The 24,582-nt window shown below is 73.1% G+C and overlaps 4 protein-coding genes across 7 annotated transcripts in view; all 4 read left to right on the plus strand.

Annotated features, from left to right (window-relative positions):
- The window catches only part of CHKB (choline kinase beta), a 37,657-nt gene extending 36,919 nt beyond the window's left edge, over positions 1-738 (plus strand). The window contains exon 11 of the mRNA XM_089777678.1: positions 358-738. Coding sequence (XP_089633804.1) covers positions 358-414 — 57 coding nt within the window. The 3' untranslated portion in view covers positions 415-738. The remainder of the gene's footprint in view (positions 1-357) is intronic.
- The window catches only part of LOC112547409 (C-type lectin-like), a 416,253-nt gene that overhangs the window by 107,753 nt on the left and 283,918 nt on the right, over positions 1-24,582 (plus strand). The window lies entirely within an intron of this gene.
- Positions 862-12,901, plus strand: LOC142825022 (kelch repeat and BTB domain-containing protein 13-like). Of its 3 annotated transcripts, XM_075916751.2 has the most exons (4): positions 862-1,509; positions 2,145-2,870; positions 5,213-5,513; positions 12,305-12,901. In XM_075916751.2, the coding sequence occupies exons 1-4, from the start codon at positions 862-864 to the stop codon at positions 12,742-12,744; spliced, it is 2,115 nt and encodes a 704-aa protein (XP_075772866.2). In that variant the 3' UTR covers positions 12,745-12,901. The 3 variants fall into 3 exon arrangements, with proteins under 3 accessions (XP_075772866.2, XP_089633790.1, XP_089633786.1); XM_089777664.1 differs by lacking the exon at positions 2,145-2,870; XM_089777660.1 differs by having other exon boundaries at positions 1,371-2,870.
- Positions 13,512-24,582, plus strand: part of CPT1B (carnitine palmitoyltransferase 1B) — a 68,213-nt gene continuing 57,142 nt past the window's right edge. Inside the window, 1 exon segment of the mRNA XM_089777683.1 lies at positions 13,512-14,013. The gene's annotated coding sequence lies outside the window, so the exon portion shown is untranslated.

Consider the following 24,582-nt stretch of genomic DNA (forward strand, 5'->3'; position numbering starts at 1 on the left):
GGGGTGCCCCAGTGCCTGGTTTGGGGGAGGCTCTGTGGGGTGTCCCAGTGCCTGGTTTGGGGGAGGCTCTGTAGGGTGCCCCAGTGCCTGGTTTGGGGGGGCTCTGTGGGGTGCCCCAGTCTCTGGTTTGGGGGAGGCTCTGTGGGGTGCCCCAGTCCCTGCTTTGGGGGAGGCTCTGTGGGGTGCCCCAGTCTCTGGTTTGGGGGGGCTCTGTGGGGTGCCCCAGTCCCTGCTTTGGGGGAGGCTCTGTGGGGTGCCCCAGTCTCTGGTTTGGGGGGGCTCTGTGGGGTGCCCCAGTCCCTGCTTTGGGGGGGCTCTGTGGCCTGGCATGACCCCCTGACGTGCTCTCTGCCCCAGGAATACGCGCAGTCCCGCTTGGAGGCCTACTTCCAGCAGAAGGCGCAGTGCCTGTGAGCCGCCTGCTCGCCGCGCTGCGGACACGGCCCGGCTGGAGTGGAGCAGCCTCGCCACGGGCCCAGGGCCCAGGGCCCAGCCCACGGTTACTGTTTGGGGCGAAGGCGCGGGCTGCCCGCCCCGACGGGGGGGGGGGGGGCTCGTCCCGTACTGCTTCTCCCCCGCCCTTGGACGGTCCCCGCTGAGCGGGTCGGCTGCAGCCCCCGGCCCCCCGCCCGGCCCCTGCTCTCGCTTCCTCTGCCGGTCCCAGCGCCCCCTCGGCCGGGGGAGCCCCCGGGGTGGGCTGTGACCCCTGCACTCGGACCAATAAACGCCTGCACTGTCTGTCTGTCCGTCTGTCTGTCCAGCCCCAGAGCTGCGGGGACCGAACCGGGGGGGCTGGGCCGCCGGAAGGGAGGCTGGTGCCGTCAGGCCCTTTCGTGGGCGCTCACTTGGGGGAGGTGCCGCATGGCCGGACCTGCCGGGGTAGGGGCAGCCCGGCGCCGTGGGGCTCTGCTGCTGGGCCCGCGCGTGGCGCCTGGCTGGCGCGGCGTGTCCCGCTGTGGGCCCAGGGCCGCCCCACGCCCACGGCCAGCTCTGCTCCTGCTCCCCTCCCGCACGGCCAGGCGTGGCCACGGGCCCTGCTGCCTCCCCCGGCTGGGCCGTGCTGGCTCCGGGCGGCGCTGGGCAGGGCCTCGGGCGGCTCAGCTTTCCTGCCCGCTGGCTGGAGCCAAGTTAAAAATAGCTCTGCCCCCCTGCGCCCGACGGCCCAGAGCTGCCCGCCCCACTGGCCCCAGGCAGGCGAGGGCGGAGCTGGCCATGCCTCGCAGGGCTCTCTGGGGTACCCTGCGCCCCCAGGGCGGGGGCCACGGCCTCTGGGCTGCAGCCTGGCGCGCTGGGACCCGCCCCGCTCAGGCTGCCGGCAGCTGGGCTCTGGGCTGGGTCCTGGGGCTCCTGCGCGCCCTGGCCGGCTTCTTCCTGCCGCCCAGCCGGAGGCCCCGCGGCCCGGCGCCCCGGCCAGAGCCCTGGGGGAGCAGCCCGGAGCGGAGGGTCTACCAGAGCCAAGGGGCGGGCCTGCCCCTATTCACCGTCCAGACCGTCCCCTGGGCCTTCCAGGTACGCAGCCCCCAGCCCCCTTCCCCTGGCCTGTGCCAGCCCCTCCCCCCGGCCTGCTCCCCAGGGCCCGGCGCCCCCAGCCCCCTCTCCCCGGCCTGCTCCCCGGGGCCCGGCGCCCACAGGGCCCCTTCCCGGCTGTCACGGCGCAGGATTCGTGCCCCCCAGGGCTGGGCTGTTACCCCGCAGGGCTGGGCTGTTACCCCGCAGGGCTGGGCTGTTACCCCGCAGGGGCCCTGCTCCGGCTGTCGCGGGGGGAGCCCGGTGTCCCGCAGAGCGGTGCAGTCTGGACTGCGGGCGCCCCTGCCCCGGGTCAGGCTGGCTCCAGAGGGGCCCCTGAGCGCTGAGGAGCCGGGCCGGGCTCGGTGGCTGGGCCATTGCTGTGCGGCGGGGCCCTGTGCTCGGGACTCCCCAGCACCCAGAGCCGGTGCGCCAGGGTCTCGGCCCTCGGGCTGCCCGCGTAGCCGCGCCCGGGCCCCTCCCTGAGGGCTGAGATGGAGCCTGCGCTCCTGGGGTCACTGCCCCAGCACATGGGTCCCCTTGGCCTCCCGCAGCCCCCGAGAGCAGGCTCAGCCCCAGGGGCCTGGCAGCAGCGGGGGCTCGGGGCAGGTTCGCAGCCCAGCTCTCGGTGCCCGCAGGTGGAGCTGGCCCGGCTGGCGGAGGAGAGCGCCTATTTCGGGGCGCTGGCCCGCTCCCAGATGCAGGAGGCCGCGGCGGGCCGGCTGGTGCTGGAGCACGTCCCCTCGGGCGCCTTCCGCGCCATCCTGGACTTCGTCTTCCTGGGGCGCTTCGGGCTGGGGGAGGGCGAGCTGCTGCCGGCCGTGCAGGCTGCCAGCTACTTGCAGGTCCCCTCCTTCCTGGAGCGCTGCTGGCTGGCCCTGCGCCCCCGCCTGCGCCCCCACAACTGCCTGGCCTACCTGCGCTTCGCCGAGGCCGTCGGCTGCCCCGAGATGCGGGCCGAGCTGTGCGGCTACCTGAGCACCCAGCTCCTGGAGCTGGCGCCCGTCACGGGGCAGCTGGGCCCGGCGCTGCAGGGGGAGCTGGCCTGGCTCCGGACCCGCGGCCCCCCACGGCTGTGTGTGCTCCGCAAGGAGAACCTCGGGGCCCCGGCCCCCCCCGGCGAGGAGCCCCCGCGGGGCCTCTACTGCCTCGCCCCGGGCCAGGGGGGCGCCTGGCGCCAGGCCTCCCGCCTGCCCTTCCGGGCCCACAAGTGGACCTTCAGCACCGCCCAGCTCCTCAACTACCTGTTCCTCGGCGGCGGCTACCGGGAGCGCCGCGGGGCCCGCGGGTTCGCCTTCCGCATGGCGGCCTTCCGCTACAACCCGCTGGCCCGCAGCTGGCAGCCCACCGCCCCCCCGCTCAAGGTCAGTGCCTGGCGCCCCCCCCGCCGCCCCCCCGCTCAAGGTCAGTGCCTGGCGCCCCCCCCGCCGCCCCCCCGCTCAAGGTCAGTGCCTGGCGCCCCCCCCACCGCCCCCCCGCTCAAGGTCAGTGCCTGGCGTCCCCCCCGCCGCCCCCCCGCTCAAGGTCAGTGCCTGGCGTCCCCCCCGCCGCCCCCCCGCTCAAGGTCAGTGCCTGGCGCCCCCCCCGCCCCCCCGCTCAAGGTCAGTGCCTGGCGCCCCCCCCACGCCCCCCCGCTCAAGGTCAGTGCCTGGCGCCCCCCCCACCGCCCCCCCGCTCAAGGTCAGTGCCTGGCGCCCCCCCCACCGCCCCCCCGCTCAAGGTCAGTGCCTGGCGCCCCCCCCACCGCCCCCCCGCTCAAGGTCAGTGCCTGGCGCCCCCCCCACCGCCCCCCCGCTCAAGGTCAGTGCCTGGCGCCCCCCCGCCCGGCGCCCCCCCGCTCAAGGTCAGTGCCTGGCGCCCCCCCCCACCGCCCCCCCCGCTCAAGGTCAGTGCCTGGCGCCCCCCCCACCGCCCCCCCGCTCAAGGTCAGTGCCTGGCGTCCCCCCCACCGCCCCCCCGCTCAAGGTCAGTGCCTGGCGCCCCCCCCCCCACCGCCCCCCCGCTCAAGGTCAGTGCCTGGCGCCCCCGCCCACCGCCCCCCCGCTCAAGGTCAGTGCCTGGCGCCCCCGCCCCCGCCCCCCCGCTCAAGGTCAGTGCCTGGCGCCCCCCCGCCCACCGCCCCCCCGCTCAAGGTCAGTGCCTGGCGCCCCCCCGCCCACCGCCCCCCCGCTCAAGGTCAGTGCCTGGCGCCCCCGCCCACCGCCCCCCCGCTCAAGGTCAGTGCCTGGCGCCCCCCCGCCCACCGCCCCCCCGCTCAAGGTCAGTGCCTGGCGCCCCCCCCACCGCCCCCCCGCTCAAGGTCAGTGCCTGGCGCCCCCGCCCACCCCCCCCCGCTCAAGGTCAGTGCCTGGCGCCCCCCCCACCGCCCCCCCGCTCAAGGTCAGTGCCTGGCGCCCCCCCCACCGCCCCCCCGCTCAAGGTCAGTGCCTGGCGCCCCCCCCACCGCCCCCCCGCTCAAGGTCAGTGCCTGGCGCCCCCGCCCACCCACCCCCCGCTCAAGGTCAGTGCCTGGCGCCCCCGCCCACCCCCCCCGCTCAAGGTCAGTGCCTGGCGCCCCCCCCCACCGCCCCCCGCTCAAGGTCAGTGCCTGGCGCCCCCCCCACCGCCCCCCCGCTCAAGGTCAGTGCCTGGCGCCCCCCCCGCCCGGCGCCCCCCCGCTCAAGGTCAGTGCCTGGCGCCCCCCCCACCGCCCCCCGCTCAAGGTCAGTGCCTGGCGCCCCCCCCACCGCCCCCCCGCTCAAGGTCAGTGCCTGGCGCCCCCCCCCCACCGCCCCCCGCTCAAGGTCAGTGCCTGGCGCCCCCCCGCCCGGCGCCCCCCCGCTCAAGGTCAGTGCCTGGCGCCCCCCCGCCCACCGCCCCCCCGCTCAAGGTCAGTGCCTGGCGCCCCCCCGCCCGGCGCCCCCCCGCTCAAGGTCAGTGCCTGGCGCCCCCTGCCCCCCGCCCCACGCTCAAGGTCAGTGCCTGGCGCCCCCTGCCCCCCGCCCCCCCGCTCAAGGTCAGTGCCTGGCGCCCCCCCGCCCACCGCCCCCCCGCTCAAGGTCAGTGCCTGGCGCCCCCCCGCCCACCGCCCCCCCGCTCAAGGTCAGTGCCTGGCGCCCCACCGCCCCCCCCCTGCTCAAGGTCAGTGCCTGGCACGCCCCCCCGCTCAAGGTCAGTGCCTGGCGCCCCCCCGCCCGCCCCCCTGCGCCCCCCCGCTCAAGGTCAGTGCCTGGCGCCCCCCCGCCCCCCACCGCCCCCCCGCTCAAGGTCAGTGCCTGGCGCCCCCCCGCCCACCGCCCCCCCGCTCAAGGTCAGTGCCTGGCGCCCCCCCGCCCGGCGCCCCCCCGCTGCCCCCCCCCCCGCCCACCGCCCCCCCGCTCAAGGTCAGTGCCTGGCGCCCCCCCCCACCGCCCCCCCGCTCAAGGTCAGTGCCTGGCGCCCCCCCGCCCCCCCGTCACTGCCTCGCCCCCCCCCCCACCGAACCCCCCCCCCCGCCCGGCGCCCCCCCCCCCACCGCCCGCTGCCTCGGCCTCCCTTCTCTCTCTGCCCTTGGCACTCGCAGCCGGAGGGGATATGGGGCTGGCTGCCCCTGGCTTCGGCCTCGCCAGGCCATGCTCTCAGTCTAGGACCCCCAGGCCGCGCGCTGCTCCCCCAGCTGGCGCCGGAGGGCTGCCCCAGGGCCCAGCGGGGGACCAGCCGTGACGGCCCAGCGCCCCTGTCCCCGCAGCGCCGGCGGCACTTCAGCATGGCGGTGGTGGAGCAGCGGATTTACACCATCGGGGGCTGGTACCTGGACACGCTGCTGGCGCCGGACAGCGGCACGGCTCTGTACGCGGCCGTGGAGCGCTACGACCCCTGGGCTGACGCGTGGGCCTTCGTCTCCTCCCTGCCCCTCACCGACTTCACCTTCGCCGTCTCGCTGGCCCACGACCTGCCGCTCTGCACGGCCCACGCCGGCAGCATCTACGCCCTGGGCAGCGTGGCCCACACGGGCGAGAAGCTGCTGCTGCGCTATGACGTGAGGGCAGGTGAGCGGAGCCGGCGCCTGGCGCTGCCTGGGCAGGGACACAGGACCCTGCCGGTCCTGCTCCTCCACGCACCCGGCCGCTGGGGGCTGGGGGCAGAGACGCAGCACCCAGGGGCCAGGCCACAGATCCCCAGCGCAGTGGGGTGGTAGCCGCTCTGTTCGCTTCCCGCGGTCCTGTGCTGCTCTGGTGGGACGCTGCGTGCCTCAGTTTCCCTGTGACTCACGGAGAGGAGGCTGCCCCCTTCCCAGCGTATTCACACGGGCTCAGGCTGTCCTGTAACCTGCGCCTGGGGCAGGTGACCAAAGGAGGGGTCCCTCGCTCTTGTGCTCTCCCTGTCAGCCACGTGTCTCACGGCATGTCCCACACGTTCTAGTGTTCCTCCTGTGTCGGCCACGTGTCTCACGGCGTGTCCCTCACGTTCTAGTGCTCCTCCTGTGTCGGCCACGTGTCTCACGGCGTGTCCCACACACTCTAGTGCTCCTCCTGTGTCGGCCACGTGTCTCACGGCGTGTCCCTCACGTTCTAGTGTTCCTCCTGTGTCGGCCACGTGTCTCACGGCGTGTCCCACACATTCTAGTGTTCCTCCTGTGTCGGCCACGTGTCTCACGGCGTGTCCCACACACTCTAGTGCTCCTCCTGTGTCGGCCACGTGTCTCACGGCGTGTCCCTCACGTTCTAGTGCTCCTCCTGTGTCGGCCACGTGTCTCACGGCGTGTCCCTCACGTTCTAGTGCTCGTCCTGTGCCGGCCACGTGTCTCACGGCGTGTCCCACATGTTCTAGTGTTCCTCCTGTGTCGGCCACATGTCTCACGGCGTGTCCCTCACGTTCTAGTGCTCCTCCTGTGTCGGCCACGTGTCTCACGGCGTGTCCCACACGTTCTAGTGTTCCTCCTGTGTCGGCCACATGTCTCACGGCGTGTCCCTCACGTTCTAGTGCTCTCCCTGTCGGCCACATGTCTCACGGCGTGTCCCTCACGTTCTAGTGTTCCTCCTGTGTCGGCCACGTGTCTCACGGCGTGTCCCTCACGTTCTAGTGCTCGTCCTGTGTCGGCCACGTGTCTCACGGCGTGTCCCACACACTCTAGTGCTCTCCCTGTCGGTAACGTGTCTCACGGCGTGTCCCACACGCTCTAGTGTTCCTCCTGTGTCGGCCACGTGTCTCACGGCGTGTCCCTCACGTTCTAGTGTTCCTCCTGTGCCGGCCACGTGTCTCACGGCGTGTCCCTCACGTTCTAGTGCTCCTCCTGTGTCGGCCACGTGTCTCACGGCGTGTCCCACACGGTCTAGTGCTCCTCCTGTGTCGGCCACGTGTCTCACGGCGTGTCCCTCACGTTCTAGTGCTCATCCTGTGCCGGCCACGTGTCTCACGGCGTGTCCCTCACGTTCTAGTGCTCGTCCTGTGCCGGCCACGTGTCTCACGGCGTGTCCCACACACTCTAGTGCTCTCCCTGTCAGCCACGTGTCTCACGGCGTGTCCCTCACGTTCTAGTGTTCCTCCTGTGTCGGCCACGTGTCTCACGGCGTGTCCCTCACGTTCTAGTGCTCGTCCTGTGCCGGCCACGTGTCTCACGGCGTGTCCCACACACTCTAGTGCTCTTCCTGTGTTGGCCACGTGTCTCACGGCGTGTCCCACATGCTCTAGTGCTCTTCCTGTGTCGGCCACGTGTCTCACGGCGTGTCCCACATGCTCTAGTGCTCGTCCTGTGCCGGCCACGTGTCTCCCTGTCATGGGATGTGGGGGAGTCCCCAGCCCTGCACCCCACCCGCAGCCAGATGGGACTCTCAGGCGGCAGGTAGAAGAGAAGGTTTCCTGGTTGGGGACACGGCGCAGCGCAGACCTGTTGTTACAGGAACCAGGTGCAGTTGGTACGACCCATCCTGGATAAAGAGGGGCTCAGAGCCCTGCCCCCCAAGCCAGCAAAAAGCTCCCCTCACCACCCCGCAGCAACTGGGCTCAGGCCTCTAGGCAGCCCCGCCCCACCCTTTGTCCTGCTTCCTGCGCCCCAGGTGTTATCTGCTGTCACCTGGTCCTCAGGCTGTGAGACTTCCCCAGTGCGTCCTGCCCAGCTGTGACGGCGCGTTGGGGTCCCCCGTCTATCTGGGGTAGGGACCCCCAAGCCGCTTTCCTCCTGTCTTGGGCCTTCCCGCCCCTCTGGCAGGAGTCACAGGACCGGCAGTACCGCTGCACGGCTGTAAAGATTCCTGGCCAATAGAATTGCTGGAGCAGCCTCAGCCGGGTGCTCCAGATCCCCCGGTGGCCACCAACAGGGACGTCGTGGGCCAAATACAGCAGCTTGAGACGATACTTTCAGGGGACGACCAGCTGCCGCTGGACCCCCCATGCCCCCGCCTTCCTGGGGGGAAGCCATTCACGGAACAGGAGTCCACGCTCCCGCAGGAATCTCTCCTGGCCACCTCTCTCCCGGGGCTGAGCTGCATGGAGGCCAGCCTGGTCCCTCAGCCTCTGCAAGGAGGGGTCTGCCTGCACCTCAGCCTGGAATTCAGCCGCTGAGGCAGGGATCAGGACCTGTTCCCCACCTCTGCCTAGGTCCGGAGTCCCAGCCTGGCTGGACCCCGTGTCCACCGTGATGGTACCTCAAGGACCTTGTCGGGAGGCCTCCCCTAGATCCAGGTTGCCAGCCCCCCGCTGGCTCTGGCTCCGGGTAGTGACTAGACCCCGCTGGGATTCATGGGGCCACTCCTCTAGGTCATTCCCCATCAGCACCTCGGTGGGCAAGTGCGGGTGCACCCCCACTTCCTTGACACCTTCCTTGGCCCCCCATTTCAGATGCACCCTGGCTACAGGCACCTTAAATGGGGACCCATCTATGCCCTTCAGGGTCAGCTGCGCGTGGGGTAGTATCCGCTCTGGGGCCACTATGTCGGATCGGGCCAGAGTCACCTCCGCCCCCATGTCCCAGAAGCCCGTCACCTTCCTACCATCCACCTCCAGGGGTATGAGGCACTCGCTCCGCAGGGGCCGCCCTGCCCCCACCCGGTACACGGAGAAATCCGCCTCCTGAGAATCAGACCTCCCAGGGGAGGTGCACTGAGCATCCTTCCCCTCTCTCTGAGCTGAGGTTTGCCTGCCAGCCCCTGCCTCTGGGGCAGCCTGCCCTTCCTCCCGCCCCAGCCAGTTAACCCTGGAAAGTCCCCGGTCCTGGGACCTGGTGCACTGAGCCCTCTTGTGGCCTTTTTGCCCACAGCGCTGGCAAGTTAGGCTTTGGGCTGTCTCTGTCCAGGGCCTGGCTGGTTCTCTGGGGCACAGACGACCTGTTCCTTGGTCTCGCCCCGTAGTTGACTCCCTCCGTCGCTCAGCCGAGATCCGGTCTCTGCGCGGTTCCCTTTCTCTCCAGGACTCCCGTTCACACCCGGACCGGCTCTCCGTGAACTCGTCCGCCAGCCTCCCGGCCTCCTGGGGGTTCTCTGGTCTTCGGTCCTTGAGCCACAGCCTCAGTTTGGGTGGGCACTGTGACGGACCGGGCCGTGTCTGGGCACAGCTGAGGGCGTCCGCTCAGGGTGAATTGCTCAAATCCGGGGCTCCTTACAGCTCCCCGACTGGTGACCTCTCCAAACAGGCCACAAACCAGTCCCACAGAGCGCTTCAGCTGCCTGCCTGAAGCCTCCCGAGCAAAACTCCTCCGACGCCCCAGCAATATCCATGCCCCAGATGGCCCCGGGCCTCATACACAGGTGGGGGGTCCTAGCACCCAATCCCACCTACCCCGAACAAGTTCTGTCCGGTTCCAAGAAACCAGCCACAGATCCCTGGTCAATTTACCCTCTGGACCTTACCCACAAATCACGCTGGGCCAATCCTTTAGCATCTAACAACTAAAGGTTTATTATCACAAGAAAGAAAAGCCTGAGAGTAAGGTTATTAAAGTACAGTACGTTACATGCACCGAATCTCCAGTTCTCGATGCAGGCTCTAGCAGAGATGTTGCAGCTGCTGGTTTAAAAGTTCTTATTGCACATCCTATGATCAGGATGGGTTCACGGGTCTTCCGGGCTCTTCGATCCCTGCAGTGCTGCCTCTGGGATGAAGTGCTGAGCTGAGAACAAAATGACATCCACCACATGGCCTCTTTTATCCCCTTCCTGGCCTCTTCTGGTCTCAGCCGGTCACCTGGTCCTCAGCCTCTCTCTGCTGGCAGCTCTTGGGTCTCCGCCCTCATGCTTTAGGTGTGTCTTTGGGCCATCAAGGGCCATTGTTCCACAGGGCCTCGCTACTCAGCCTGTCCATAGCAATGCTTAACCACATTCACAGAAATATTCAGCTTCCACACAGATTACAGATCTACACACACAGACATTATACACTCACATAAACAGTGTACACAGGATCAGAAAACAACAAGCTCCCATTCAATACCCCACATGGCTCCCTTTCATACCAATTTCTGGGGCCAACACCCCCACCTAGGGGTGCAGCAGCGATCTGGCTGCTTCCCTTCATTTCGGTAATGTGACATCCCCAACGCAAAATTGATGCAGGAAGTGATGCCAGTAACATCACTGAGGGCATCACAGGCCTCCCCAACCAAAATGGTGGCGTGCCTCAGTTTCCCTTCTCATACAGGACCTTCTGGCAGGAACCCTTTTTGTCCTGTAAGAAGTTCCAAGAGCAGTTACAAGTTTTAACCACGAAATAGCAACATCACAATGTCCCCTTACATACCGTCTGTCGTTTGGTACATCTCCAGACAGATTACATGGTATTTTCATAAGCTCATGCACCCTGTATACCGTTACAATTCTCTGCCACAATAATACATTGGTTACAAGAATTAACATCAGTAACAAGAACAATCCTATACCAGGTGTGACAGGCATGCTTCATAGAACTGCTCCATCAGGACCAGCTTGAGCAGCTCCTCTGCGGTCTGGGCTCCGACTCCAGACACCCACTTGCGGCAGTATTGCGACAGGCGGGAGGCCAGGTCCACATAGGTCTCCCGTGGCCCTTTCTGCACCCCCTGGAACTTCTTCCTGTACCTCTCGGGGGTCAGCCCGAACTTGTGCAGCAGGGCCTCCTTGACTCGGTTGTAATCCCCTGGCTGTAGGTCCTCCAGCTGACTGAGCACTCCGGCCGCCTCCTGGCTCAGTGCGGGGACGAGCTCCTGCAGCCAGTCAGCTGGGGGGACCCGTTGCAGTCCACAGGCCCTCTCAAAGGAGCTGAGGAACCCGTCTATGTCGCCCATGTCCTTCAATTGGGCCATCACGAGCCTCTCCAAGCGTCTGGCAGTCCCGGGACTCTGGGGCCCATCCACTCTTGGCACAGCCGGTGCCCCGCCGGTTCTCCGCTCTGCCATGGCCAACTCATGCTGTCGCTGCCTCTCTCGATCCTGGCGGTCCCTCTCTCGGTCCCGGCGCTCCCTCTCTCGATCTTGGCGCTCCCTCTCTCGGTCCTGGCGGTCCTTCTCTCGGTCCTCTACTTCCAATTCCTTGATCCGCGGCTGGATCTCCAGCCGCCGCAGCTCTGGTGTGCTGGCCCCTGCCCTAGATGGGCTACGGCTTGCAGGCCTCCCGGGAGACGCTGTCTCATCTCTCCGGTGGGTTCCAGCGCTCCTCCCCCTCTCTGAGCCTGACACACTCTCAGGGGGGGTCTGGCTGCCTCCCCTGGGGACAAGATCCTGGCCCTGTGGCTGGTCATTATCTTCCAGCTGGGCAATCAGCTGGGCCTTGGTTGCTTTCTGCACAGGCAAGCCCCTCTCTCTGCACAGCCCCACCAGCTCTGCCTTCAAGAGTCGGGCGTAGGCCATCTGCCCGCTGGGCCCCTCGGTGCGGACTCACCAGTCTAGTGCTGCAGCGCCCCACGGTTCCCAGGAACCGCTTCGCTCTGTCTCCAGCACGCTTGGCTCCAGGGCTCTTGCTTCTACGGCGCCTTGTCGCTCGCCGCTGGGAGCTCCATCCACGGGTTGCAGTGCATCCCACCCCTGACACCAGTGTGACGGCGCGTTGGGGTCTTTCGTCTCCTGCACCCCGAAATGGCACAAACAGACTGCACCAGCCAGTAGAACAGAGGTGGTTTATTGCTTCTCCAGTATACAGCACAGCACAGATGTCATCAGGTTACAGGGCAGGCCTAGGATGCCTCAGCCCCCCATATGGGGCAGGGGTCTCGGCTTCTAAACCCCCCAGCCTGTTGCTGAGGCTGCTTCCTCCGTGCTCCCAGACAGAAACTAACTCACTCTCCTCCAGCCCTGCCCCCCAGCCAGGGCAGCATCCACCTTCCTTTGTTCCTCTCCATGGGGGGTGGCTGGTCGGACCGGTTGAGAGATCCCTTTGCATAATGACCCATCCCTGTCCTTCTGGGCTGTGGTATCGGCGGCAGCCAGTGGGGTTACCACAGACCCATAGAAACCAGCAAGTTCCCCCCCACTACGTCACACCAGCCTCCCTCTCCTCATGTGGACAGTGCTGCAGTGCCAGGGGAAACTGAGGCACACGCATACAGAGCGTTACTACAGAACAGCACAGGCCAGTAGAATCCCGCGTAGCACGACAGAGCGATCAGAGTGCGCACACAATGGAGCGAGTACAGTCCCTGCTACGCCTGCCCCGGCCGTGCCCCCTGGGACTGAGGGGGGAGGCCCTGGGTGGGGCTGGGGCCAGGGCTGGGCAGGGTGAGGCCAGGAGCTGGGGCTGGGGGCGACCGAGGGTGCGGGTGGGGCTCGGCAGGCCTGGCCAGGATTGGGTGGGGCCGGGATGGGGGTGGGCAGGGGCAAGGCGAGGCCGGGGATGGGACCAGGCAACCCCCCGGCCCACCCCCCCCACTCTCGTTGCAGACACGTGGCAGGAGCTGCTCCCGACGCTGACGCGGGCTGACGCCGACCTGCCTTGCCTCTATTTCCTGGGGGGCGCGGAGCCGCTCTACGTGCTGGGGGGCAACTTCCGGGAGAACGTGCTGATCCCCTTCAGCCCCACGGCCCGGCGCTGGGGTCCGGCGCGCAGCCTGCCCAAGTGCAGCCTGGCAGGGCAGGGCGCGGCCCTGGGCAGCTGCCTCTTCATGGCGGCGCCGGAGCTGGGCTCGCTGCTGGCGCTGGAGCTGGGCTCGCTGGACTGCTGGCCGCTGCCCGCCCCACCCTTCCCCCTCGCCTACGAGGCCCTCTTCTTCCTGCACTTCCCGGGCGGGGAGCAGGAGGGCGAGCGGGGGCAGGTGGGGGCCACAGGGCCCGGAGCCGGCAGGGGCAGTGAGAGTGGCCCCCCCAGCTGGCTGGGCTGGTAGCGCCATTGGGAGCCCAGCAGGGGGGCCGTGCGGGTCGTGGCTGGTTCCTGGCGCAGCAGCCGGGGGCGCGCAGGCCAAGCTGAGGGCAGAGGGCGTGTGGATCTGGGGGCTCCCCGGCAGTGGGGGCGTGCGGGGCTGGGGGCTCCCCGGCAGTGGGTGCGGGCGGGGCTGGGGGCTCCCCGGCAGTGGGTGCGGGCGGGGCTGGGGGCTCCCCGGCAGTGGGGGCGGGCGGGGCTGGGGGCTCCCCGGCAGTGGGTGCGGGCGGGGCTGGGGGCTCCCCGGCAGTGGGGGCGGGCGGGGCTGGGGGCTCCCCGGCAGTGGGGCGCGGGCGGGGCTGGGGGCTCCCCGGCAGTGGGGGCGGGCGGGGCTGGGGGCTCCCCGGCTGGGGGCGCGGGCGGGGCTGGGGGCTCCCCGGCAGGGGGCGTGCGGGGCTGGGGGCTCCCCGGCAGTGGGGGCGGGCGGGGCTGGGGGCTCCCCGGCAGGGGGGGCGGGCGGGGCTGGGGGCTCCCCGGCAGGTGGGGCGGGCGGAGCTGGGGGCTCCCCGGCAGGGGGCGCGGGCGGGGCTGGGGGCTCCCCGGCAGGGGGGACGGGCGGAGCTGGGGGCTCCCCGGCAGGGGGCTCCCTGGCAGGGGGCGGGTGGGGCTGGGGCCTCCCTGGCGGGTGGAGCGGACAATGCTGGGGCGGCTGTGCGGCTGGCCTAGGCAGGGGCACCAGGGCGCACGGTGTGCGAGGTGGGGGGGTGTGTGGGCTGAGGCAGGGGGGTGCTTGGTGCCTGCTCTGGGGAGGGGGAGGCCAGGGCGGGTGTGTGGGAGTCTCACTGTGATGCCTGACAATAAACCAGCCCCTGGAGGGCCCTGGTGAGCGGAGCCCGTGTGTGGAGTGACTGGGGACTCGGGAAGGGGAAACTGAGGCAGGCCTACTTGCCATGCTGCAGCCGCTGCAGGAGGGTGCCGAGGGCAGTGGCTGCTCTGTGACCCCCCAATGCCCCTCCCCGCAAGGGAGGGAAGGGCCCCGCTGCCCCCCGGCTCGTGCGCTGCCCGGGGGCTGGGGCTGGCGCCTGAGCGGCAGGGCCTGAGTGGGAGCCGGGAGGGGCTGGGCAGGGTCCGATTGCAGCTGCCATGTAGGGTGGCAGGGATCCTGTTACAGGCAGCGGGAGCGGAGCCGCCCGAGAGGCCGCGCAGGGGCCAAGGACGCAGGACGCACCGTGCCGGGGCTCTGCCAGGGGCGGACGTGGCGCTGTCTCCCGGATCTTCGGCACCCGCTGAGCAGGTACCAGCCTCCGTGGGCAGGGCCGGGCCGGGCGTGGGGCTGGCTGGGTTCTGCGCCTGGGGGCCTGTCAGGACACGGCGGCACTTTGCCTCAGTTGGCCGCCAGCCAGCTCCCCTGCGGTCCTAGCTGCTCGCCGGGGTGCTCGTTGGCCTGTTCCTGGCCAGGCGGCCCCACCCCCACGCTGGGTGCTTGGCATGTCCCCGGCGTGTTGCCTCTTGCCCTCCGCATGTCCTTGGCGTGTTGGGATGTGTCGTCCCCTTGTGCGGCTCGCTGGGCCTCGGCTGGGCGGGGGGGCCGTTGGGGTGCCGGCCGGTGCCCTCTCCTTGCAGCTGCCCAGCCGTTGTGGGGCCGGGGGCGGGGTATGTCGGTGTTGGGGTGCACCCGCCCTGCGGCTGGGGGCTCCCTCGAGGGGCTGGTCCCTCGCTGGGGTCCCTTTGCCTCTCGGGCTTGTGGCTGTCGCTTGGGCCTTGTTGGTTCCTCGGCCTGTGGCCCCCAGGAAGGTCCCTGAGCAGAGGCCCCCACTTCTAGGGACGGGGACCCCGGCTCTCGCCTCCTGCCACCCTCCCCCGGCCTGCGGCAGGAGAAAGCGCCTCCCAGCAGCACTGGGGAGCCAGGACGGGGGCAGGGAGCAGGCTCCCCATGAGCTGACAGCACCTCCAGCTGGGGGGCCCCAGTGTGGCGCGGGGCAGGGGGGGCCTCTCTGCTCTGTGACCCGGGTCCCCCTGCGCTGGGAGGGGAGATTCTCACTGACTCTCCCAATGTGGATTAACCCAGACACCCAGGCTCAGCCCCCAGGGAGAGACAAAGGGGGGGGGGGCGGAGGCCAGCACCTGGCTGGGGGGCAGGGCCTGGGAGGGGGGCAGTGGCTGTGGGGGAAGCATGGAGAGAAGAGGCTAAGCTGGGGCCTAGGGGCCATGGGCCCCCACCCTGGGGCGGAGGCATCCTGGCCCTGGGCCCTGTAGCCACATCCCGTCTGTGCTGGGCTGTGTCCTGAAGGAACAAGAGGGTACGTCTACACTAGCTCGTTAATTCGCCCCCGGGTGTGACGGCGCGTCGGGGTCCCCCGTTCCTGCACCCCCGTCGCAGCAAGAACAGACTCCGCCGGATCGAGAGGGGTTTAGGGGTACGTCTACACTAGCTCGTTAATTCACGCTAGGTAGGCAAATCAGGCAAGCGGAGTTGTAAATGAAGTCTGGGATTTAAATATCCCGGCTTCATTTGCATGTTCCCGTCCGGCCGCCATTTTAAATCCCCCTTAGTCCGCACGAGCTGCGCGCGGCTCCACGCGGCCGTCAGAAGTGAATCCGCCGAAGTCCTCAGTTCGGATTAACCGTTACTCCTCGTTCCACTCACCCCTCATCGCACGAGGAGCAGCCGTTAATCCGGACTGAGGACTTCGGTGGGATTAACTCTAACCGGCCGCGTGGAGCCGCGCGCAGCTCGTTCCGACTAAGGGGGATTTAAAAATGGCGGCTGGACGGGAACATGCAGGAGAGCTGCCCCGGGCCTGGCAGGGCTGCCCCCCACCCTGTGCCGGGGAGGGGCAGAGCTGGGGAGCCCCCGAGGCTCCAAGCGCCTGCACAGGGCAGATCGGGGCAGGCTCGGCCCTTGGAGTGGGGCTGCCCCGTCGGCTCCCCAGAGAGGCTTTGTGGTCCCCATGTGCTGGGGACCCACGGTTCTAAGTGTCTGGCCCAGAGGCCTGTGCCCAGGCAGAGGGGGCTGGAAGCTGCTGGCTCTGTACAGCCCCATGGCTGGCGCTCAGATGTTTGCATGGGATGGGGGGGCGGGGCCTGGGATGGGGGGCGGGGCCTGGGCTGCAGGCGCCAAAAGCTGCTCCTCTGTGTGACCAAAAGGCACACGACGCTCGTCCCTGAGCCTGGCCGCGTCCGTGTGTCCGTCTGCAGCTGGCATGACAGTCCTGGGGGAGCGGGTGTCCGTGTGTCCGTCTGCAGCCCGGGGGGTGGGTGTCCGTGTGTCTGTCTGCAGCCCGGGGGGTGGGTGTCTGTGTGTCTGTCTGCAGCCCGGGGGGTGGGTGTCCGTGTGTCCGTCTGCAGCCCGGCGGAGCGGGTGTCCGTGTGTCCGACTGCAGCCCGGCGGAGCGGGTGTCCGTGTGTCCGTCTGCAGCCCGGCGGAGCGGGTGTCCGTGTGTCCGACTGCAGCCCGGCGGAGCGGGTGTCCGTGTGTCCGTCTGTAGCCCGGCGGAGCGGGTGTCCGTGTGTCCGTCTGTAGCCCGGCGGAGCGGGTGTCCGTGTGTCCGTCTGTAGCTCGGCGGAGCGGGTGTCCGTGTGTCCGTCTGTAGCCCGGCAGAGCGGGTGTCCGTGTGTCCGTTTGTAGCCCGGCGGAGCGGGTGTCCGTGTGTCCGTCTGTAGCTCGGCGGAGCGGATGTCCGTGTGTCCGTCTGTAGCCCGGCAGAGCGGGTGTCCGTGTGTCCGTTTGTAGCCCGGCGGAGCGGGTGTCCGTGTGTCCGTCTGTAGCCCGGTGGAGCGGGTGTCCGTGTGTCCGTTTGTAGCCCGGCAGAGCGGGTGTCCGTGTGTCCGTCTGTAGCCCGGCAGAGCGGGTGTCCGTGTGTCCGTCTGTAGCCCGGTGGAGCGGGTGTTCGCGGCCGGCTGTGTCTCGGGGCAGCCGGGAGCCGCAGGGAGGAAACCGGGCGGCTCTGACCCTTCCCTCACTGGGCCTGTTGCCAGCCTCGTGATGGAGACGGCTCTGGAGCGCAGCCCAGCTGCCGCCGGCGTGAGGTGACCGCTGGCCCCGGCCCAGCCACTGTCAGGCCTGAGCGGCAGTAGGGGTGGGGCGCCGTGGGGCAGGGGCCCTAGAGCTGGGCCGTGCCAGCGTCTGCAGTCTGTGGCATGCTCCAGCCATTAGAGCATCTCTGGGGCAGCCTTCCCCATGCCAGCCCCATGGGGACAGGGCCTGCGACCCACTGCCTCTGAGACTAGACGTCTGGGGCCCAGCCCCCCGGCTCCACCCCAGAGCCTGGACCTCGGCCAGGACCCGACCCCTCAGCCGGTGTCTGCAGCGCGTCCGGAGGGAACTCCCGGCACCAGGCCCCCTCGTGCCAGGCTGCTGTGGGAGCCGGCGTGGTGCCCTCGTTCTCTGCCCCCGGCTGGGGGTGGGCCCAGGTGTCCCGCAGCCACTGGCTCGGCCTCGGCCCCAGCTCTGTCCATGGGCCAGCCCATGCCGGGGTGAGCCACGCTGCCTCCCCGCCGGCTGAGAGGGCCCCTTCCGGCGAGCCCCACCGAGCCGGACCCCGACGCAGGCGTGGCCCCCGAGGGCCCCCCGCCGGCGAGCCCCACCCAGCCAGACCCGATGCAGGCGTGGCCCCCGAGGGCCCCCCGCCGGCGAGCCCCACCCAGCCAGACCCGATGCAGGCGTGGCCCCCGAGGGCCCCCCGCCGGCGAGCCCCACCCAGCCAGACCCCGACGCAGGCGTGTCCCCCGAGGGCCCCCCGCCGGCGAGCCCCACCCAGCCGGACCCCGATGCAGGCGTGGCCCCCGAGGGCCCCCCGCCGGCGAGCCCCACCCAGCCAGACCCCGACGCAGGCGTGTCCCCCGAGGGCCCCCCGCCGGCGAGCCCCACCCAGCCAGACCCCGACGCAGGCGTGTCCCCCGAGAGCCCCCTGCCGGCGAGCCCCACCGAGCCAGACCCGATGCAGGCGTGGCCCCCGAGGGCCCCCGCCGGCGAGCCCCACCGAGCCAGACCCCGATGCAGGCGTGGCCCCCGAGGGTCCCCCACCGGGGAGCCCCACCCAGCCAGACCCCGACGCAGGCGTGGCCCCCGAGGGTCCCCCACCGGCGAGCCCCACCCAGCCAGACCCCGACGCAGGCGTGTCCCCCGAGAGCCCCCCGCCGGCGAGCCCCACCGAGCTGGACCCCGACGCAGGCGTGTCCCCCGAGGGCCCCCGCCGGCGAGCCCCACCGAGCTGGACCCCGACGCAGGCGTGGCCCCCGAGGGCCCCCCACCGGCGAGCCCCACCCAGCCGGACCCCGACGCAGGCGTGTCCCCCGAGGGCCCCCCGCCGGCGAGCCCCACCCAGCCAGACCCCGACGCAGGCGTGTCCCCCGAGGGCCCCCCGCCGGCGAGCCCCACCCAGCCAGACCCCGACGCAGGCGTGTCCCCCGAGAGCCCCCTGCCGGCGAGCCCTACCGAGCCAGACCCGATGCAGGCGTGGCCCCCGAGGGCCCCCGCCGGCGAGCCCCACCGAGCCAGACCCCGATGCAGGCATGTCCCCCGAGGGCCCCCCACCGGCGAGCCCCACCCAGCCAGACCCCGACGCAGGCGTGGCCCCCGAGGGTCCCCCACCGGCGAGCCCCACCCAGCCAGACCCCGACGCAGGCGTGGCCCCCGAGGGTCCCCCACCGGCGAGCCCCACCCAGCCAGACCCGATGCAGGCGTGGCCCCCGAGAGCCCCCCGCCGGCGAGCCCCACCCAGCCGGACCCCGATGCAGGCGTGGCCCCCGAGGGCCCCCTCCGGCGAGCCCCACCGAGCTGGACCCCGACGCAGGCGTGTCCCCCGAGGGCCCCCGCCGGCGAGCCCCACCGAGCCAGACCCGATGCAGGCGTGGCCCCCGAGGGTCCCCCACCGGCGAGCCCCACCCAGCCGGACCCCGACGCAGGCGTGGCCCCCGAGGGCCCCCCCGCCGGTGAGCCCCACCCAGCCGGACCCCGACGCAGGCGTGGCCCCCGAGGGTCCCCCACCGGCGAGCCCCACCCAGCCAGACCCCGACGCAGGCGTGTCCCCCGAGAGCCCCCCGCCGGCGAGCCCCACCGAGCTGGACCCCGACGCAGGCGTGTCCCCCGAGGGCCCCCGCCGGCGAGCCCCACCGAGCTGGACCCCGACGCAGGCGTGGCCCCCGAGGGCCCCCCACCGGCGAGCCCCACCCAGCCGGACCCCGACGCAGGCGTGTCCCCCGAGAACCCCCCGCCGGCGAGCCCCACCGAGCTGGACCCCGACGCAGGCGTGTCCCCCGAGGGCCCCCGCCGGCGAGCCCCACCGAGCTGGACCCCGACGCAGGCGTGGCCCCCGAGGGTCCCCCACTGGCGAGCCCCACCGAGCTGGACCCCGACGCAGGCGTGTCCCCCGAGGGCCCCCGCCGGCGAGCCCCACCGAGCCAGACCCGATGCAGGCGTGGCCCCCGAGGGTCCCCCACCGGCGAGCCCCACCCAGCCGGACCCCGACGCAGGCGTGGCCCCCGAGGGCCCCCCCGCCGGTGAGCCCCACCCAGCCGGACCCCGACGCAGGCGTGGCCCCCGAGGGTCCCCCACCGGCGAGCCCCACCCAGCCAGACCCCGACGCAGGCGTGTCCCCCGAGAGCCCCCCGCCGGCGAGCCCCACCGAGCTGGACCCCGACGCAGGCGTGTCCCCCGAGGGCCCCCGCCGGCGAGCCCCACCGAGCTGGACCCCGACGCAGGCGTGGCCCCCGAGGGCCCCCCACCGGCGAGCCCCACCCAGCCGGACCCCGACGCAGGCGTGTCCCCCGAGAGCCCCCCGCCGGCGAGCCCCACCGAGCTGGACCCCGACGCAGGCGTGTCCCCCGAGGGCCCCCGCCGGCGAGCCCCACCGAGCTGGACCCCGACGCAGGCGTGTCCCCCGAGGGCCCCCGCCGGCGAGCCCCACCGAGCCAGACCCGATGCAGGCGTGGCCCCCGAGGGTCCCCCACCGGCGAGCCCCACCCAGCCGGACCCCGACGCAGGCGTGGCCCCCGAGGGCCCCCCCGCCGGTGAGCCCCACCCAGCCGGACCCCGACGCAGGCGTGGCCCCCGAGGGTCCCCCACCGGCGAGCCCCACCCAGCCAGACCCCGACGCAGGCGTGTCCCCCGAGAGCCCCCCGCCGGCGAGCCCCACCGAGCTGGACCCCGACGCAGGCGTGTCCCCCGAGGGCCCCCGCCGGCGAGCCCCACCGAGCTGGACCCCGACGCAGGCGTGGCCCCCGAGGGCCCCCCACCGGCGAGCCCCACCCAGCCGGACCCCGACGCAGGCGTGTCCCCCGAGAGCCCCCCGCCGGCGAGCCCCACCGAGCTGGACCCCGACGCAGGCGTGGCCCCCGAGGGCCCCCCACCGGCGAGCCCCACCCAGCCGGACCCCGACGCAGGCGTGTCCCCCGAGGGTCCCCCACCGGCGAGCCCCACCCAGCCGGACCCCGACGCAGGTGTGTCCCCCGAGGGTCCCCCACCGGCGAGCCCCACCCAGCCAGACCCGATGCAGGCGTGGCCCCCGAGAGCCCCCCGCCGGCGAGCCCCACCCAGCCGGACCCCGATGCAGGCGTGGCCCCCGAGGGCCCCCTCCGGCGAGCCCCACCGAGCTGGACCCCGACGCAGGCGTGTCCCCCGAGGGCCCCCGCCGGCGAGCCCCACCGAGCCAGACCCGATGCAGGCGTGGCCCCCGAGGGTCCCCCACCGGCGAGCCCCACCCAGCCGGACCCCGACGCAGGCGTGGCCCCCGAGGGCCCCCCCGCCGGTGAGCCCCACCCAGCCGGACCCCGACGCAGGCGTGGCCCCCGAGGGTCCCCCACCGGCGAGCCCCACCCAGCCAGACCCCGACGCAGGCGTGTCCCCCGAGAGCCCCCCGCCGGCGAGCCCCACCGAGCTGGACCCCGACGCAGGCGTGTCCCCCGAGGGCCCCCGCCGGCGAGCCCCACCGAGCTGGACCCCGACGCAGGCGTGGCCCCCGAGGGCCCCCCACCGGCGAGCCCCACCCAGCCGGACCCCGACGCAGGCGTGTCCCCCGAGAGCCCCCCGCCGGCGAGCCCCACCGAGCTGGACCCCGACGCAGGCGTGTCCCCCGAGGGCCCCCGCCGGCGAGCCCCACCGAGCTGGACCCCGACGCAGGCGTGGCCCCCGAGGGCCCCCCACCGGCGAGCCCCACCCAGCCGGACCCCGACGCAGGCGTGTCCCCCGAGAGCCCCCCGCCGGCGAGCCCCACCGAGCTGGACCCCGACGCAGGCGTGTCCCCCGAGGGCCCCCGCCGGCGAGCCCCACCGAGCTGGACCCCGACGCAGGCGTGGCCCCCGAGGGCCCCCCACCGGCGAGCCCCACCCAGCCGGACCCCGACGCAGGCGTGTCCCCCGAGGGTCCCCCACCGGCGAGCCCCACCCAGCCGGACCCCGACGCAGGTGTGTCCCCCGAGGGTCCCCCACCGGCGAGCCCCACCCAGCCAGACCCGATGCAGGCGTGGCCCCCGAGAGCCCCCCGCCGGCGAGCCCCACCCAGCCGGACCCCGATGCAGGCGTGGCCCCCGAGGGCCCCCTCCGGCGAGCCCCACCGAGCTGGACCCCGACGCAGGCGTGTCCCCCGAGGGCCCCCGCCGGCGAGCCCCACCGAGCCAGACCCGATGCAGGCGTGGCCCCCGAGGGTCCCCCACCGGCGAGCCCCACCCAGCCGGACCCCGACGCAGGCGTGGCCCCCGAGGGCCCCCCCGCCGGTGAGCCCCACCCAGCCGGACCCCGACGCAGGCGTGGCCCCCGAGGGTCCCCCACCGGCGAGCCCCACCCAGCCAGACCCCGACGCAGGCGTGTCCCCCGAGAGCCCCCCGCCGGCGAGCCCCACCGAGCTGGACCCCGACGCAGGCGTGTCCCCCGAGGGCCCCCGCCGGCGAGCCCCACCGAGCTGGACCCCGACGCAGGCGTGGCCCCCGAGGGCCCCCCACCGGCGAGCCCCACCCAGCCGGACCCCGACGCAGGCGTGTCCCCCGAGAGCCCCCCGCCGGCGAGCCCCACCGAGCTGGACCCCGACGCAGGCGTGTCCCCCGAGGGCCCCCGCCGGCGAGCCCCACCGAGCTGGACCCCGACGCAGGCGTGGCCCCCGAGGGCCCCCCACCGGCGAGCCCCACCCAGCCGGACCCCGACGCAGGCGTGTCCCCCGAGAGCCCCCCGCCGGCGAGCCCCACCGAGCTGGACCCCGACGCAGGCGTGTCCCCCGAGGGCCCCCGCCGGCGAGCCCCACCGAGCTGGACCCCGACGCAGGCGTGGCCCCCGAGGGCCCCCCACCGGCGAGCCCCACCCAGCCGGACCCCGACGCAGGCGTGTCCCCCGAGAACCCCCCGCCGGCGAGCCCCACCGAGCTGGACCCCGACGCAGGCGTGTCCCCCGAGGGCCCCCCACCGGCGAGCCCCACCCAGCCGGACCCCGACGCAGGAGTGTCCCCCGAGGGCCCCCCACCGGCGAGCCCCACCCAGCCGGACCCCGACGCAGGCGTGTCCCCCGAGGGCCCCCCGCCGGTGAGCCCCACCCAGCCAGACCCCGACGCAGGCGTGGCCCCCGAGGGTCCCCCACCGGCGAGCCCCACCGAGCCAGACCCGATGCAGGCGTGGCCCCCGAGAGCCCCCGCCGGCGAGCCCCACCCAGCCAGACCCCGACGCAGGCGTGTCCCCCGAGAGCCCCCCGCCGGCGAGCCCCACCGAGCTGGACCCCGACGCAGGCGTGTCCCCCGAGGGCCCCCGCCGGCGAGCCCCACCGAGCCAGACCCCGATGCAGGCGTGGCCCCCGAGGGCCCCCGCCGGCGAGCCCCACCGAGCCAGACCCGATGCAGGCGTGGCCCCCGAGGGTCCCCCACCGGCGAGCCCCACCCAGCCGGACCCCGACGCAGGCGTGTCCCCCGAGGGTCCCCCACCGGCGAGCCCCACCCAGCCGGACCCCGACGCAGGTGTGTCCCCCGAGGGTCCCCCACCGGCGAGCCCCACCCAGCCAGACCCGATGCAGGCGTGGCCCCCGAGAGCCCCCCGCCGGCGAGCCCCACCCAGCCGGACCCCGATGCAGGCGTGGCCCCCGAGGGCCCCCTCCGGCGAGCCCCACCGAGCTGGACCCCGACGCAGGCGTGTCCCCCGAGGGCCCCCGCCGGCGAGCCCCACCGAGCCAGACCCGATGCAGGCGTGGCCCCCGAGGGTCCCCCACCGGCGAGCCCCACCCAGCCGGACCCCGACGCAGGCGTGGCCCCCGAGGGCCCCCCCGCCGGTGAGCCCCACCCAGCCGGACCCCGACGCAGGCGTGGCCCCCGAGGGCCCCCCCGCCGGTGAGCCCCACCCAGCCGGACCCCGACGCAGGCGTGGCCCCCGAGGGCCCCCCCGCCGGCGAGCCCCACCCAGCTGGACCCCGACGCAGGCGTGGCCCCCGAGGGTCCCCCACCGGCGAGCCCCACCCAGCCGGACCCCGACGCAGGCGTGGCCCCCGAGGATCCCCCACCGGCGAGCCCCACCCAGCCGGACCCCAACGCAGGCGTGGCCCCCGAGGGCCCCCTCCGGCGAGCCCCACCCAGCTGGACCCCGACGCAGGCGCGGCCCCCGAGAGCCCCCCGCCGGCGAGCCCCACCCAGCCGGACCCCGATGCAGGCGTGGCCCCCGAGGGTCCCCTCCGGCGAGCCCCACCGAGCCAGACCCCGACGCAGGCGTGGCCCCCGAGGGTCCCCCACTGGCGAGCCCCACCCAGCCGGACCCCGACGCAGGCGTGGCCCCCGAGGATCCCCCACCGGCGAGCCCCACCCAGCCGGACCCCAACGCAGGCGTGTCCCCCGAGGGTCCCCTCCGGCGAGCCCCACCGAGCCAGACCCCGACGCAGGCGTGGCCCCCGAGGGTCCCCCACTGGCGAGCCCCACCCAGCCGGACCCCGATGCAGGCGTGGCCCCCGAGGGCCCCCCCGCCGGTGAGCCCCACCCAGCCGGACCCCGACGCAGGCGTGGCCCCCGAGGGTCCCCCACCGGCGAGCCCCACCCAGCCAGACCCCGACGCAGGCGTGTCCCCCGAGAGCCCCCCGCCGGCGAGCCCCACCGAGCTGGACCCCGACGCAGGCGTGTCCCCCGAGGGCCCCCGCCGGCGAGCCCCACCGAGCTGGACCCCGACGCAGGCGTGGCCCCCGAGGGCCCCCCACCGGCGAGCCCCACCCAGCCGGACCCCGACGCAGGCGTGTCCCCCGAGAGCCCCCCGCCGGCGAGCCCCACCGAGCTGGACCCCGACGCAGGCGTGTCCCCCGAGGGCCCCCGCCGGCGAGCCCCACCGAGCTGGACCCCGACGCAGGCGTGGCCCCCGAGGGCCCCCCACCGGCGAGCCCCACCCAGCCGGACCCCGACGCAGGCGTGTCCCCCGAGAGCCCCCCGCCGGCGAGCCCCACCGAGCTGGACCCCGACGCAGGCGTGGCCCCCGAGGGTCCCCCACTGGCGAGCCCCACCGAGCTGGACCCCGACGCAGGCGTGTCCCCCGAGGGCCCCCGCCGGCGAGCCCCACCGAGCCAGACCCGATGCAGGCGTGGCCCCCGAGGGTCCCCCACCGGCGAGCCCCACCCAGCCGGACCCCGACGCAGGCGTGGCCCCCGAGGGCCCCCCCGCCGGTGAGCCCCACCCAGCCGGACCCCGACGCAGGCGTGGCCCCCGAGGGTCCCCCACCGGCGAGCCCCACCCAGCCAGACCCCGACGCAGGCGTGTCCCCCGAGAGCCCCCCGCCGGCGAGCCCCACCGAGCTGGACCCCGACGCAGGCGTGTCCCCCGAGGGCCCCCGCCGGCGAGCCCCACCGAGCTGGACCCCGACGCAGGCGTGGCCCCCGAGGGCCCCCCACCGGCGAGCCCCACCCAGCCGGACCCCGACGCAGG

Source organism: Pelodiscus sinensis, chromosome 1 (assembly GCF_052426305.1).
Source record: "Pelodiscus sinensis isolate ZL-2025 chromosome 1, ASM5242630v1, whole genome shotgun sequence".
Taxonomy (NCBI): domain Eukaryota; kingdom Metazoa; phylum Chordata; order Testudines; family Trionychidae; genus Pelodiscus; species Pelodiscus sinensis.

Bases quoted from the DNA above. Each gene is read 5' to 3' on its own strand.
- LOC142825022 (XM_075916751.2), top strand. From the start codon at position 862: ATGGCCGGACCTGCCGGGGTAGGGGCAGCCCGGCGCCGTGGGGCTCTG. The intron at 1,510-2,144 runs GTACGCAGCCCC...CGGTGCCCGCAG, and splicing joins CCGTCCCCTGGGCCTTCCAG to GTGGAGCTGGCCCGGCTGGC. The intron at 2,871-5,212 runs GTCAGTGCCTGG...CTGTCCCCGCAG, and splicing joins CCACCGCCCCCCCGCTCAAG to CGCCGGCGGCACTTCAGCAT.